This window comes from Jaculus jaculus, chromosome 9, assembly GCF_020740685.1.
Source record: "Jaculus jaculus isolate mJacJac1 chromosome 9, mJacJac1.mat.Y.cur, whole genome shotgun sequence".
NCBI classification, from domain to species: domain Eukaryota; kingdom Metazoa; phylum Chordata; class Mammalia; order Rodentia; family Dipodidae; genus Jaculus; species Jaculus jaculus.
Genome location: NC_059110.1, coordinates 109,596,023 through 109,610,165, shown reverse-complemented (window position 1 = coordinate 109,610,165; position 14,143 = coordinate 109,596,023). Strand labels below are relative to the sequence as shown.

Genomic DNA, 14,143 nt, shown 5'->3' with positions numbered 1-14,143 from the left:
TCTACTGCCTCAGCCTCCTAAGTGCTGAGATTACAGGCATGCTCCACTTATTTCCAGCTCTCAAGTCCACATTATTATTATTTTTTTTAATTTTTAAGGAACTTTATTTATTTATTTATTTGAGAGAGAGAGAGGGAGGGATAGATGTACAAAGAAGGAGACAGAATGGGCACATCAGGGCCTTCAGCCACTGTAAACAAACTCCAGACACATGTGCCACCTTGTGCATCTGACTAACATGTGTCCTGGGTCCCTTGTTTTTTTTTAGGCAAGTGCCTTAACCACTAATCTATTTTTCTAGCCCAAGTCCACATTCTCCTTTTTTTTTGGTTTTTCAAGGTGGGGTCAGCCAGGCATGGTAGTATGGTGCTCACCTTTAATCCCAGCACTTGGGAGACAGAAGTAGAGGATCACTGTGAGTTCAAGGTCACCTTAAGACTACATCGTGAATTTGTGGTCAGTCTGGACTAGAGTGAGACCCTACCTCAAAAAAACTATGTGAAACCAGTGTTCAGAGAAGAAATTGCAGGAGCTCAATGATAACGCCACCTTCTCTCATGTGGTTCTCTTAACTCAAGGTAGGGTCTCACGCTAGCCCAGGCAGACCTGGAATTAATTCTGTAGTTTCAGGGTAGCCTTGAACTCACAGCGATCCTCCTACCTCTGCCTCCCAAGTACTGGGATTAAAAGCATGTGCTACTATGTCCGGTTCCAAGTAAACATTCTTAAGCACTCTTCCATGTTTTTCTACTGTTACTTTCCTAATGATTTCCCTAAATTACTTACTAGTTTCACTTATTTATAGCCTAAACAATATTATTATCAGGCTGTCATTCTGTAGCCCAGGCTACCATGAATTCACTATGTAAAGCAGGCTGGCCTTGAATTTATAGCAATCTGTCTATCTTGGCTTCTTGAACACTGGGGATTACAGATGTGAGCCACCATACCCAACCCAACAATATTATTATTACTTATTTGAAGGAGGGATAGAAAGAGGTATAGAGCAAGAGAAAGAGAATGGGTGCACCAAGGCCTCTAGCCACTGCAAACAAACTCCAGACACATGTGCCACCTTGTGCATCTGGCTTACATGAGTACTGGGGAATTGAATCTGGGTCCTTTGGCTTTAGCAAGTACATTAATTGCTAAGCCATCTTTCCAGCCCAACAATATTATTTTTAATATCATAGGGTTTATTTCCTGTACTTTTAAGTTTTGTGGGTTTTTTTAGTTTTTATTTTGCAGTGCTAGAAATTGAACCCAGGACTTCTTACATGCTAAGCAAGCACTCCATATTAAGCCACATCCCAATCCTGCTTTTTTTTTTAACCTTGTTTTTTTTTTTTGGTCAGGGTCTTGTGAACCTCATACCATCCTGGAACTCGTAGCAGTCATCCTGCCTCAGTGTCCAGAGTACTGGGATTACAAATGTGAACCACTGCTCCTGGCTCTTCAAACCTCTTAACTTAAAAAAATAGTTATTTATTTGCATTATGAGTGTGTCAGGGTCTCTGGGCCACCACAGTCAGCCTTACCACTGCAAACAAATGTCAGATGCTTGCATTACTTTTTGTGTCTGGCTTCATGTGAGTGGCTGGGGAATTAAACTCAGGCCAGCTGACTTTGCAAGCAAGTGCTTTTAACTGCTGAGCCATTTCCCCAGCCTCACTGTTTTTTTATTTTTTTGTTTTTTTTCCTGCTGCAGTCTACATAAGGGGACTTCATTAGGGCCCCAAAGCCACAGCTTTACTTGGCCTTCTTGGGGTGGCAGTTGTTGTGTGGTCATACTTGTGCTTATGGCAGCTCATGGCACAGGGGCACAGCTGAGCATTGTGCTCACGGCAGAGCATCCCGTAGCAGTCGGGCTTCTGGGCAAGCAGATGCAGGGAGGGCATGATGGTGCAACCACACAGGCACACCACCAGGTAGGTGCAGGATGACTCTTTCCAGATGTTGTAGTCAGAGAGTGGCCGTTCTCCAGCTGTTTGCCAGTGAGTATCAGCCACTGCTGGTTGGGTGGGTTGTCTTCTCTGTCTGGGATCTTGGCCTTGACATCTTTGAGGGTGATGGTCTTGCCTGTCAGGGTTTTTACAAAGATCTGTATCCTAGTGTCTGCTCAGCTGCCTCATTGAAGAGCTTTTTTTTTTTTAACTTTTTAAAAAATTGTTTATTTTTATTTATTTATTTGAGAGTGGCAGACAGAGAGAAAGGCAGATACTTGAGAGAGAGAGAATGCGAATGGGCACGCCAGGGCCTCCAGCCACTGCAAACAAACTCCAGACATGTGCACCCCCTTGTGCATCTGGCTAACGTGGGTCCTCATGAACTGGGGTCCTTAGGCTTCACAGGCAAGCGCTTAACCGCTAAGCCATCTCTCTAGCCCTGAAGAGCTTTTTTGTTGTTGTTTTGAGGTAGCATCTCACCGTAGCCCAGGCTGACCTAAAATTTACTATGTAGTCTCAAGATGGCCTCAAACTCCTACTTCTGCCTCCCAAGTGCTGGGATGAAAGGTATATGCCACCACGCCCAGGTGAAGAGATTTGTTTTGGGAGACAGAATTTCACTATGTATCTCAGGTGACTTCAAAATCTCAGCAATCCAGCCGGGCGTGGTGGTGCACGCCTTTCATCCCAGCACTCCGGAGGCAGAGGTAGGAGGATTGCCATGAGTTCAAGGCCACCCTATGATGACAGAGTTAATTCCAGGTCAGCCTGGACCAGAATGAGACCCTACCTCAACCCCCCCCACACAAAAAAAAAATCTCAGCAATCCTGTTGCCTCAATCTCTGAGGTGCTGGGTTATAGGCATGTACCCTTAGACCCAGCTTTTTTTTTGTTTTTCAGACAGGGTTTTGCTGTGTTGCCTGGGTTAGTCTTGAGCTCATGGAAACCCTCCTCCCTTAACCTCTAAGATTTCAATATTACATGTATCCTCTGATATGCCTGGCTTACTGCCAATCTGGTTTGATATCATAATGAAGTGTTTTAATGTTCTAGCAAATAAATGCAAAACTATAGAAAAATGCCCTGACAGCCAGGCATGGTGGCACATGCCTTTAATCCCAACACTTGGGAGGCAGGAGGAGGATTGCCAAGAGTTCAAGGCCACCCTGAGACTACATAGTGAGTTGCAGGTCAGCCGGGATAGAGTGAGATCCTACCTCAAAAAAACAAAACAAAACAAAAACCACAAAAAAAAACAAACAAAAACAAAAGAAAGAATGAAGCAGTCAGACATCCAAGGGTCCAGTTACAAGCAACCTGGGCAAGGGACAAGGAACGGGAACAAGGTCGACTGGGAAGGTCAGACGGGGCCGAGAGGTGAGAGCAGCAGATGACAGAGAGCACCTGTGAGCAGTGTACTGCGATTAGGCCAAATCAGTTCGTTCTGAGGCGCTCACATGTGTGCCTCTTTTGGGGGGCTGTGACAGTGTCTGTCCTTAGGTTCCTGAGTAACAGTTATCTCCTCTTCCCAGGTGACAAACGCTTCGAGTGTGCCCAATGTCAGAAGCGCTTCATGAGGAGTGACCACCTCACCAAGCATTATAAAACCCACCTGGTCACGAAGAACTTGTAAGGCCAGCTGAGGCGGGAGGCTCTAGAGATGGAATACTTCATCTGTCTCGTCTGAGCCCATGGTAGACAGGAGACCGCAGCTGCCCTGGGCCCACCCTAACCCCACTCCTGTTCTGTGGCTGTGTCCCCACAGGAAGGGGCTCTGCTCCACTCCCCAGGCTGTCCTCCTTCTGAATAACCCCAGCTTCACCCTAGCCCTTCCTTTCTCACCATGAGCTCCCAGCCTGCCCAGGCCATGGACACTGACCATGCCCAATGAGACGTTCTAAACCAGGACGCGTAGGGACCCTTATTTCCAAAGGAAAAAAACGTGCATTCACTCCGTCGAGGAGCAAAGTGAGCCCCCTCCCAGCCCCCATCACTCCCAACACTGCCGGAATCCCATCGTGCCATGTCCCCCATCCTGCCTCCTTATCCCCCTCAACCTCCTCCTCCCCTGGTCACTAGGGACAGACAAATGCCCACATCCAGCTTCCCACTGGCACCCACCTCTCTGGAAGCTCAGGAGGTCCCTCCACTCCACTGCCCAGCCCTGCCACGGCTCTCCAGACATTCCAACTTCCTATTTGAAAGGTCAGATGCCGGCGGACTCCTCCCCCTCCCCTTTTTCTATGGAGAACGTTGCCTTATACTCTTACTTCAGATGATGAACACTGTGTATGTGTGTGCTTTACAGACATTTTATTTAATTGCTCCTCCTTCCGTTCCGTCACCTCCTCCATGCCTGCTTTCAGTTGAGGGCTTTGGGGGCAATGATGAGCATACGAATTCTTCTTCACTAGTAATGCTTTTTTCTAAGTGACAGCATTTCAACTCATCTGGACTCACGTAAAAACACCTCCCATCCTGCCCCTTTCCCTCTCTTCTCATCTTTCCACCCTACCTGCCCAAGCTCTACTGTGTACAGTGTATATTGTATAATAGACTATTGTGTCTACGACATGTTTTAAAATACATATTGCTTGTTATTTTTGAGGCTTTTAAATTAAACAAAAATGCAACTTTATTTTTAGTTGTAACTGCTTGAAGTATGTTTTATGAATTAAGTGACAGATTTGTTATCCTTTATTAACAGTGTACTTTGTTGGTCAGCGCTGGGACTGACGAAAATTTTTCTTGCTAATAAATTTAGTTGCCTGAGGCAAAGTCTGCTCTTGGCAGCGGGGCTTCCTTTGTCTCTTACTTCGGAGGTCTTGGAGAGGGGGCTCCTGAGGACAGAGCTATGGTTCTTAGACACTTCCCAGCTCTCACTCAGCAAACCCAGGCCACAATCCCAAACAGGAGCGGCCAGAGCGCTCCTGGGGACCTCCAGAGGCCAGCTACCAATGCAAGCTGTTTGTGACGTTTTCTCCCATGAGCCCGTGCTGCTTGCTCTACAGAGGTGTCCTAGCAGACTTCCTGAGCAGCCGGCTAACTCCTGCCCTCCCTCCATAGCCCTGGAGGAAGGTTTTGAGTAAGCTTGCAGAAAAGAACCAAAGGGCCTTGGACCAGCTCTTTCCAGAAGGCTTAGAATCTGGAGAAAATGCACTTCTCAAAAAGGGTTCTAGCTGGGCGTAGTGGCACATACCTTTAATCCCAGCACTTGGGAGGCAGGGGTAGGAGGATTGTCGTGAGTTCATGGCCACTCTGAGACTACATAGTGAATTCCAGGTCAGCCTGGACTACAGCAAGACTACCTCAAAAAAAAAAAAAAAAAAAAAAAATCAGGGTTCTTCCTAAAACAAAGGACCAAGCAAGTTGCTCATGGGGCTTAGCTGGCCACAGATTCTGCTTCTCTTCTGTCATTTTGGCAGAGCAGTGGAGAAGCTGGGGCTGTGGTGTTACACAGGTTTAAGATTGGATTAGGGTTTAGAGAGAGAGCTCAGTAGTTAAGGCACTTGCCTGCAAAGCCTAACAACCTGGGTTCTATTCCCCAGTACCCACATAAAGCTGGATGCACAAAGTGGTACATGTGTTGAGTCCATTTGCAGCAGCTATTGACTCTAGCATGCCCATTCTCTCTGTCAATCTCTCTCTCTCTGCTTGCAAATAAATAAATAAAAATAGCCAGGTGTGGTGGTGCACACCTTTAATCCCAGCATTCGGGAGGCTGAGGTAGGAGGATCACTGTGAGTCTGAGGCCAGCCTGAGACTACATAGGGAATTCCAGGTCAGCCTCAGCTAGAGAGAGACCCTGCCTCAAACAACAAAAATATTGGATCTAGTATGGAAGCCTCGTGGGGGCCTGAAGAGCAGCCAGACTGTCCACTTGAGGCATGTGGAAAACAGGGCGTGCTTTCTACTCACCCCCAGAAGCCAGCCAGGACAGCAGCTCTGCTCCCAAGTGCCCAGACTGGTTCTGCGCCATCCACTCCCTTGTCCACCTGGCTTTGCTGCCAGCCACCTGCACTGCCAGCCAACACCGTTTCCTCAAGCCAGTGAAGCTCCACGTGGCTGAAAAATTAAAAGAACATGGATCTCAGAAGAATCTAGGCTCTCTGCCCATGATCACTTGTCAACAGCAGATCCTTCCTGCCCCTCCTCAAGTTGGACCACACTAGAACAGCAGCTGGATAGACATGGCAGATGCCTCCTCAGCCCAACAGTCCTGCATCTCAGTGCAGTCCCTGGCAGGTAAGGGAAGGTTTTGCTCTACCCTGAGCAGCAGGAGGTGTGGAGGAGAGCCATACTAACAAACTAGCCTGTCTGTCTTTTTTCTCCTTCCTTGAGGTCAGGTCTCACTGTAGCCCAGGCTGACCTGGAATTCACTATATAATTTCAGGATGGCTTTGAACTCAAGATCCTCCTACCTTTGCACCTCGAACGCTGGGAGTAACTAGCCTCTTTCTACACACATTACCCTTGGCCAACTTCAAATCCTATGCTGTAGGCTTCCAGCTCAGCATCTGTCTCCTCAGCCTCCTTTGTAAATAGAGGTGCCAGCCCCCAGCTAGGTAGAGGAAGGCTGGCATTTGGTAATTCCCTTCTCTAGGGGGAGATACAAGATACGGGTAACAACCCTTCTCCTATGGGTCGCCTCCACTTGAAAGGCAGAATGTATTCCAACCAGAGATGGCGAGAGCAACACAATGACTTTATCTGCCTCTATCTGAGAGTTGTAGGAAGCAAGACTGCTGAACCTACCCACCCCCAGCAATAAGCCTCCCAGCTTCTGATGGACCCTTGATTATAATTTTGGTCCAGGTCACATGTGCTTGAGGGGGAAGCATTAACCCATGTTTCCTCCTTAGAATTTTTTGTTTTCCCCTTTGCTAAATGTAGTGATACACACTGTTAATCTCAACACTCAGGTAGGAGGATCACCCTGAGTTTGAGGCCAGCTTCAGACTACATAGTGAACTCCAAATCAGCCTGGGCTAGAGCAAGACCCTACCTCACAAAAGAAAGAAAAGAGAGAAAAAAAGAGATTAGGGCTGAGAGATTGCTCGGCGGTTAAAGACACTTGCTTGCAAAGCCTGCCAGCTCAGGTTCAATTCCCCAGCACCCATGTAAAGCTGGATGCAATGTGGCACCTGCATCTGTGATAAAAGAGCCTGGCTAATCCAAAGCTGGGGGTTGCCAGGCGTGGTGGGGCACGCCTTTAATCACAGCATTTGGGAGGCAAAGGTGGTTTTTTTTTTTAATTTTCTATTTATTTATTTGAGAGCGACAGACACAGAGAGAAAGACAGATAAAGGGAGAGAGAGAGAATGGGCGCGCCAGGGCTTCCAGCCTCTGCAAACGAACTCCAGACACATGCGCCCCCTTGTGCATCTGGCTAACGTGGGACCTGGGGAACCGAGCCTCGAACCGGGGTCCTTAGGCTTCACAGGCAAGCACTTAACCGCTAAGCCATCTCTCCAGCCCGCAAAGGTGGTTTTTTGTTTCTTGAGGTAGGTCTCACTGTAGCCCAGGCTTGGGTAGTAACCCCATCCATCTAGCTGTGCTGCCTGCAGCACATGTCGCCTCTCCTTTTGGCCAGCTCCACTCCATTCACACAGCTTTCCTTGGCAGACATCCCACAGTTCACGCATCTCCAACACCCTGGAGTCTCCACTGCAGCGTAGGGTTCCTCTTTACCTTTCGCAGTGACCTCAGAGCCTCCCTGCCACACATTGCCTGGCCTCGGCTGCTTTCTGGAACTGTGATATAAAACTCCATGACACCCTCGATCTTGCATATTTCATCTGTAAAACTAGTACGGCCTGGATGATGCTACCCAGTGCCTGCCTTGGGAGGACATCCAGCAGCCTCTGTGGGCCTTCCTGGCTGACCCTGGGCAAACACTGCCCTAGGCTGTTAGGTTCCCGCAGAGAATCCAACATCCTCTCCTTTCAAAGAAGTTGGCTTTGTTTTGTTTTCTCAGACTAGAGCCTTTGATGGGTGAGATCTTCCCCCTCAGGGCACTTTTCTTGTCCCAATGTAGCATAGGAAGTTTCTCTTTAATGTGCTGATCTTGTGGACAATTATAGCTGCTTTCTCAATACCAATTTTGTTTGCAACCAAATTTTTAAAACGTCTTATGTGGGGGTTGAAGAGGTGGCTTAGTGGGTAAGGCACTTGCCTGCAAAGCTGAAGGACCCAGGTTCAGTTCCCTAGGACTCACATAAGCCAGAAGATGCACAAGGTGGCACATGCATCTGGAGTTCATTTGCAGTGGCTGGAGGCCCTGGTTTTCCTCTCCACTCCATCTGCTTTTTTTTTCTCTCTCAGAAAAATAAATATTGATAACCAATTTTAAAATATTTTATGTAAACCGGGCATGGTGACGCACGTCTTTAATCACAGCAGAGGTGGGAGGATCTCTGTGAGTTTGAGGCCACCCTGAGGCTCTGTAGTGAATTCCAGGTCAGCCTGGGATAGAGTGAGACCCTACCTCAAAAAAAAAAAAAAAAAGAATGACTGAATGAATGAAAAAAAAAGAAGAGAAACAAAACAAAAAACTTGGTTTCTTCCTAGGCTGAGCTGAGTTGGTAGTTGGTAGAGTGCTTGTCTAATGTGCATGAGGCACTCTGGGTTTGATTCCCAGCACTGAAAAACAAACTCAGTATCTTCCTAACGCCAAGACCTAGAGGAGCTGAGTAATTATGTTAACTAAACACCGGCTCGGGGTGACCTTGGCCTCTCCCTAGTTCTGAAGGGTCAGAGGATGCTATAGCCCCTCTTCCAACACTCACAGCAATGCCCACTCCAGGGTCTCATCAGGCTGTGCATCCTAAAGACAGTCCTCCACAGACTGCTGGTTTCATGTATCGTGCCAGCAAGCTCTGGTGGGGGAGACTGGTTCCAAGTTTATTAAAAAAAAAAAAAAAAAAAAAAAAAACAGTGAAGAGGGAAGTCACAATGAAGGGCTTTTCAGACACGGTTGGTTGGGAAATGAGCTAGGAGGTGTCTGCTCATTTCAGGAGGAACCTCGTCTCAGAATTCTACAGATAGGGCTGGAGAGATGGCTTAGCGATTAAGGTGTTTGCCTGCAAAGCCAAAGGATCCTGGTTTGATTCGCCAGGACCCATGTAAGCCAGATGCACAAGGGGGTGCATGCGTCTGGAGTTCATTTACAGCGGCTGGAGGCCCTGGCACGCCCATTCTCTCTCTATCTCTCTCTTTTTCAAATACATAAAATATATTTTTCAAAAAGAGAAAAAAAAAGGGTTCTACAGATACACAAACACACACCATCATACCAGCAGCATCTTCCTTGACCCCTGGCAAAAGGCAATACTTTACTATGCATACTGTCCTTTGGAGAACGCTCTCTGACCAAGGCCAACCCACTTCCTGTCCTGTCTCTAAACCAGATTTGTGACATCATTACCCAGTGCTATGGAGCCCTCCAGTTTCCACACCACAAAGCAGCTGGGGAAAGAAGAGAAAAAGCAAGAGAGTTGCTTTGAAGAAACCATATCAGTCATTACCCAATTCCCTAATGGCCATTAGAGTTGCTTCTTTAGAGGGCCCATTGAGACAGTTCAGTGACTGCCCCCCAAAAGTAAAAGCAGGTAAGGTCCAGCTAGTCATGGTGGTGCATGCCTTTGATCCCAGCACTCAGGAGGCAGAGGCAGGAGGATCACCATGAGTTCAAGACCACCCTGAGACTACATAGTGAATTCCAGGTCAGCCTGGGCTAGAGTGAGACCCTATCTAGAAAAATGGGAAAAAAACATTAAAAAGGAGACAGAGAAAGGAAGACATGTAAGACTCATACATATGAACTACAGAAGTGTTTGGGGTTTGGGGGAGCCCATCTGGGTGCACAGGAAAGGGGTGAACCACAAAGCCCAGAGACAGAGCTTCCTCTCATCCCACTCAGCGAGCCTGAGGGCCCAGCCCCACTCTGGGGCTCCCTGATAACCAACCTACTCAGGCCTCAGCCCCTGCTGGCAGGAAGCCAGGCTACGCCCTTCTGTGTGTCAACATGTTGCTTTCTCTGAAGCTCTAAACTGAGTCCACTCCAAGTCTGGGAATTCCTGAGCTTTATGGAAAACTGGAGGGTTTTTTTTTTTAAGGTAAGCCCAATGAACTGGCATCATTATCATCATCATCATCATTATTATTATTATTATTATTATTATTATTAGTGAGAACAAGAGACACACAGAGAGAAAATTGGTGCGCCAGGGCCTCCAGCCAGTGTAATCGAACTCCAGACAGGTGCACCACCTTGTGCACATGCGCAACCTTGTGCGCTCGCATCATCTTGTGTGTCTGGCTGACATGAGGTGTGTAGAGTTGAACAAGTTGCTGGGCGTGGTGGCACACGCCTTTAAATCCCACTTGGAAGGCAGAGGTAGGAGGACCTCCATGAGTTCCAGGCCGCCCTGAGACTACATAGTGAATTACAGGTCAGCCTGAGCTACAGTGAGACCTTACCTCGAAAAACAAACAAAACAAAGTGGTTTAAGAAAATAAATACATGGGCTGGAGAGAGCGCTCAGCAGTTAAGGCACTTGTCTGCAAAGCCAAGGACCCAGGGTCAATTCCTCAGCACCCACATAAAGCCCAATGCACAAGGAAACATGTGTAGCTGGAGTTCATTCCTTGGAGTGGCTAGAGGCCCTGGCACACCCATTGTCTCTCTGTATCTGCCTTTCTCAAATAAATAAATGAAAAGAGAACAAAAATGAAAAAACAAGGGGTTGGAGAGAGAGCTTAGCAGTTAAGGTGTATGCCTGGGAAGCCTAAGTACCCAGGTTTAATTCCTTAGTATCCATGTAAGCCAGATGTGCAAGGTGGCACATACCTCTGTAGATTATTTAGAGTGACTGGAGGCCTTGGTGTGCCCATTCTCTATCTATCCAACTCTTTCTCTCTTAAATAAAATACAAAAAGAAAAAAGGAGAGGAAAGAAATGCAAAAGCATAAGAAAACAGGTAATGCATAGCTCTTAAACCCACACACGGACTTTTCTGTTTCCTGCGGAGAAATCAGTGTGAGTCTCTGTATATTGCAATTTTGCAGTATACTTCTTTATTCACTGACGACTTTCTCAAGAAAAGATTAGTAACACTACAAAGTTGGAGGCTGAGATAGCAAAGTGTCTAAGAAAAAGCAGCACCATTAACAGTACATCTCTCCCACGCCGCAAACACAGCTGCCGACAGCTTGATCTCCCCCTGGTTCAGCACTGCAGGCTGCTCTGTGGTAGACACCAAATCCTACCAAGCAGAAAAGCACAACACAAGCCTGCTTATTACCTCCGGGACAGAGGGAAGATGCACACAAAAGGAATCAGCTGTACACCTCCTAGATAATTGCCAAGGAAGGGAGAGGCTGTCAGAACCTAGCCCTTTCTCTTCCACATCTGGTTTGGCTTTGTGTGTAGGATTGTTTTTTGCCTTGATGGAGGTCGAAAGTCAGAGCTCCAAGCACGCTAGGAAGCACTAGACACTGAGCTACATCCCGAGCCCTTCCTTCATGGGAGTTTTTGTCGTTGTAGTTTATTTTTATCTATTTATTTGAGAGCAACAGACAGATAGAGAAAGAGGCAGAGAGAAGAATGGGCACGCCAGGGCCTCCAGCCACTGCAAACGAACTCCAGATGCATATGCCCCCTTGTTCATCTGGCTTACGTGGGTCGTGGGGAATCGAGCCTTGAACCAGGGTCCTTAGACTTCACAGGCAAATGCCTTAACCGCTAAGCCATCTCTCCAGCCCTTTTTTTTTTCACTTTTGTGAGAGATTCCTTTTTTGGGGGGGGGGGGTTAAAGTAGGGTCTCGCTCTAGCCCAGGTTGACCTGGAATTTTCTATGTAGTCTCAGGGTAACCTTGAACTCACAACGATCCTCCTACCTCTGCCTCCTGAGTGCTGGGATTAAAGGTGTCCACCACCACACCCAACCCCAAAGACATCTTTAACAGCTGTTTACAGCATAGATGAATATGAATGAACTGCAATCTACTGAACTCATGTTTTTATTGCTGTGGTTGTTTGGTGGGGGCTGATTCTTATTTTTGAGACAGGGTCTCACTATGTAGCCCATGCTGGCCTTGAATTTATTTAGTTATTTGACACAGAAAGAGGGAAAGAGAGAGAATGGGCGCACCAGGGCCTCCAGCCACTGCAAATGAACTCCAGACACGTGCGCCCCTTGTGCATCTGGCTAACGTGGGTCCTGGAGAATTGAACCAGGGTACTTTGGCTTTGCAGGCAAGCGCCTGAACGGCTAAGCCATCTCTCCAGCCCCTGGCTTTGAATTTATGACCTTGTTTCAGCTTCCCAAGTTCTGGAGTCATACTCAAGCTCACACTTGACTCAAGCTCTTGGCTTTTGAGCAAATCACTCAAAAAACTTTAAAAAAAATATTTATTTGAGAGAGAAAGAGGCAGGCACAGAGAAAGAGTGGGCACACCAGGGCCTCTAACCACTGCAAATGAACTACCTGTGCCACCTTGTGCATGTGGCTTTAAATGAGAAATGGGGAGTCCCACTTAGGTCCTTAGGCTTTGTAGGCAAGTGCCTTAACTGCTGAACCATCTCTCCAGCTCCCTGGTCTTTTTTTTTTTTTTTTTTTAAATCTATATCAACTCCCTGGTCTTTTAGTTCCAGATGAGCCACTTTGTGCATCTGGCTTTTCATGGGTCCTGGGGAATCAAACTCAGGCTCTGCAAGCAAGTTCCTTTACCAGCTGAGCCCAGTCCTAATGTCCTAATCTTGGTGCCTATTAGAATCCTGGTCCAAGGCAGCAGAGTTCAGGAGTGTGAAAAGAGTATGGTTCCACGAAGGGCACTAATTTCTACTAACCCAGGTCAACTTTAGGGCTTCCGGAGGAGGGGAGGGCAGCAATGTTCATACTGGACAGATAATTTCAACAAGAACATCTAGTCAACTCATGCTGATGGAAGAAAACTGATGGTGGCACCAAAAATTCCAACCAGTAGAGAATACATAGACTGATCACTTAAGCCTTTTCTTTTTTTCCACCCCCCCACCTTTTTTTTTTTTTTTTTTTTTGAAGTTGGCTCTCCCTCTAGCCCAGCAATCCTATGTAGTCTCAGAGTGGCCTTGAACTCATGGTGATCCTATCTCTGCCTCCCGGAAGCTGGATTAAAAGTTTGCCTCACCATGCCCGCACTTTTGTTTTGTTTCGTTTTGAGACTGGATCTTATGTAGCCAAGGCTGGCCTTGATCCTCCTGCCTCTATCTGGGATTACAGGCTTGCACCACCACCCAGCAGAGCTTGTTTTATTTCTTTGCAGCAAATTTGTCTTCCAGATTTGGCTTAATCTATAAACACACAATAATGCATGAAAGGTACCCAATACAGACAACTGGGGCAGGCCAAGATGTTCCCTTGCCTGGCACAGTTCTAGGTGCCTGCCTGGCTGGATTTTGTAGCTGCCATTCCCGATGCTGCTGGAAGCAAGCTTCATGTCTACCTGCCTGAAAGTCACTTTGCACAGTCTACCTGTTCCCCGTTGACTTAAGAACTACTCTTTGTTTGTTTGTTTGTTTGTTTTTTCGAGGTAGGGTCTCACTCTGGTCCAGGCTGACCTGGAATTAACTCATCTCAGGGTGGCCTTGAACTCATGGCAATCCTCCTACCTCTGCCTCCCAAGTGCTGGGATGAAAGGCGTGTGCCACCACGCCAGGCTTAAGAACTACTCTTAATACCAAGGAAGGACAATGTGTAAAAAGAAGGGAAAGCGGAGATGCAGGAGGCCTGTTAGAAGCGGGAGACCAGCAGCCCTTTCATGTGCTGGAGCACTGGGCTCGTACAAGCTCCCATACTCTGGGCCAGGAGAGACGCTGCAGAAGGCAGTACGTATGCTTTGACCTCACGCAGTCCACTAGTTAGAAAAACAAGGCAGGGGCTGGAGGCATGGCTTGGTGGTTAAGGTGTTTGTCTGCAAAGCCAAAGGACCCTGGTTTGATTCCCCAGGACCCCCATAAGCCAGCTGCACAAGGGGCCACATGCATCTGGAGTTTATTTGCGGTGGCTGGAGGCCCTGGTGCACCCATTCTCTCTCTCTCTCTTTTTTTTTTTTAATAAGAAAAACAAGGCAGGAGGGAGTTCGGAGCTATGAGGAAAGACCATTCTGGACGGGGACGTCCTGATTCCAAATTTCCACTTTCTTCCCAATCAGC

At 47.4% G+C, this 14,143-nt stretch overlaps 1 protein-coding gene across 1 annotated transcript in view; it reads left to right on the top strand.

Annotated features, from left to right (window-relative positions):
- The window catches only part of Sp2 (Sp2 transcription factor), a 38,639-nt gene extending 33,914 nt beyond the window's left edge, over positions 1–4,725 (top strand). Inside the window, exon 7 of the mRNA XM_004655511.2 lies at positions 3,480–4,725. Coding sequence (XP_004655568.1) covers positions 3,480–3,580 — 101 coding nt within the window. The 3' untranslated portion in view covers positions 3,581–4,725. The remainder of the gene's footprint in view (positions 1–3,479) is intronic.
- The last annotated feature ends 9,418 nt before the right edge of the window (positions 4,726–14,143 follow it).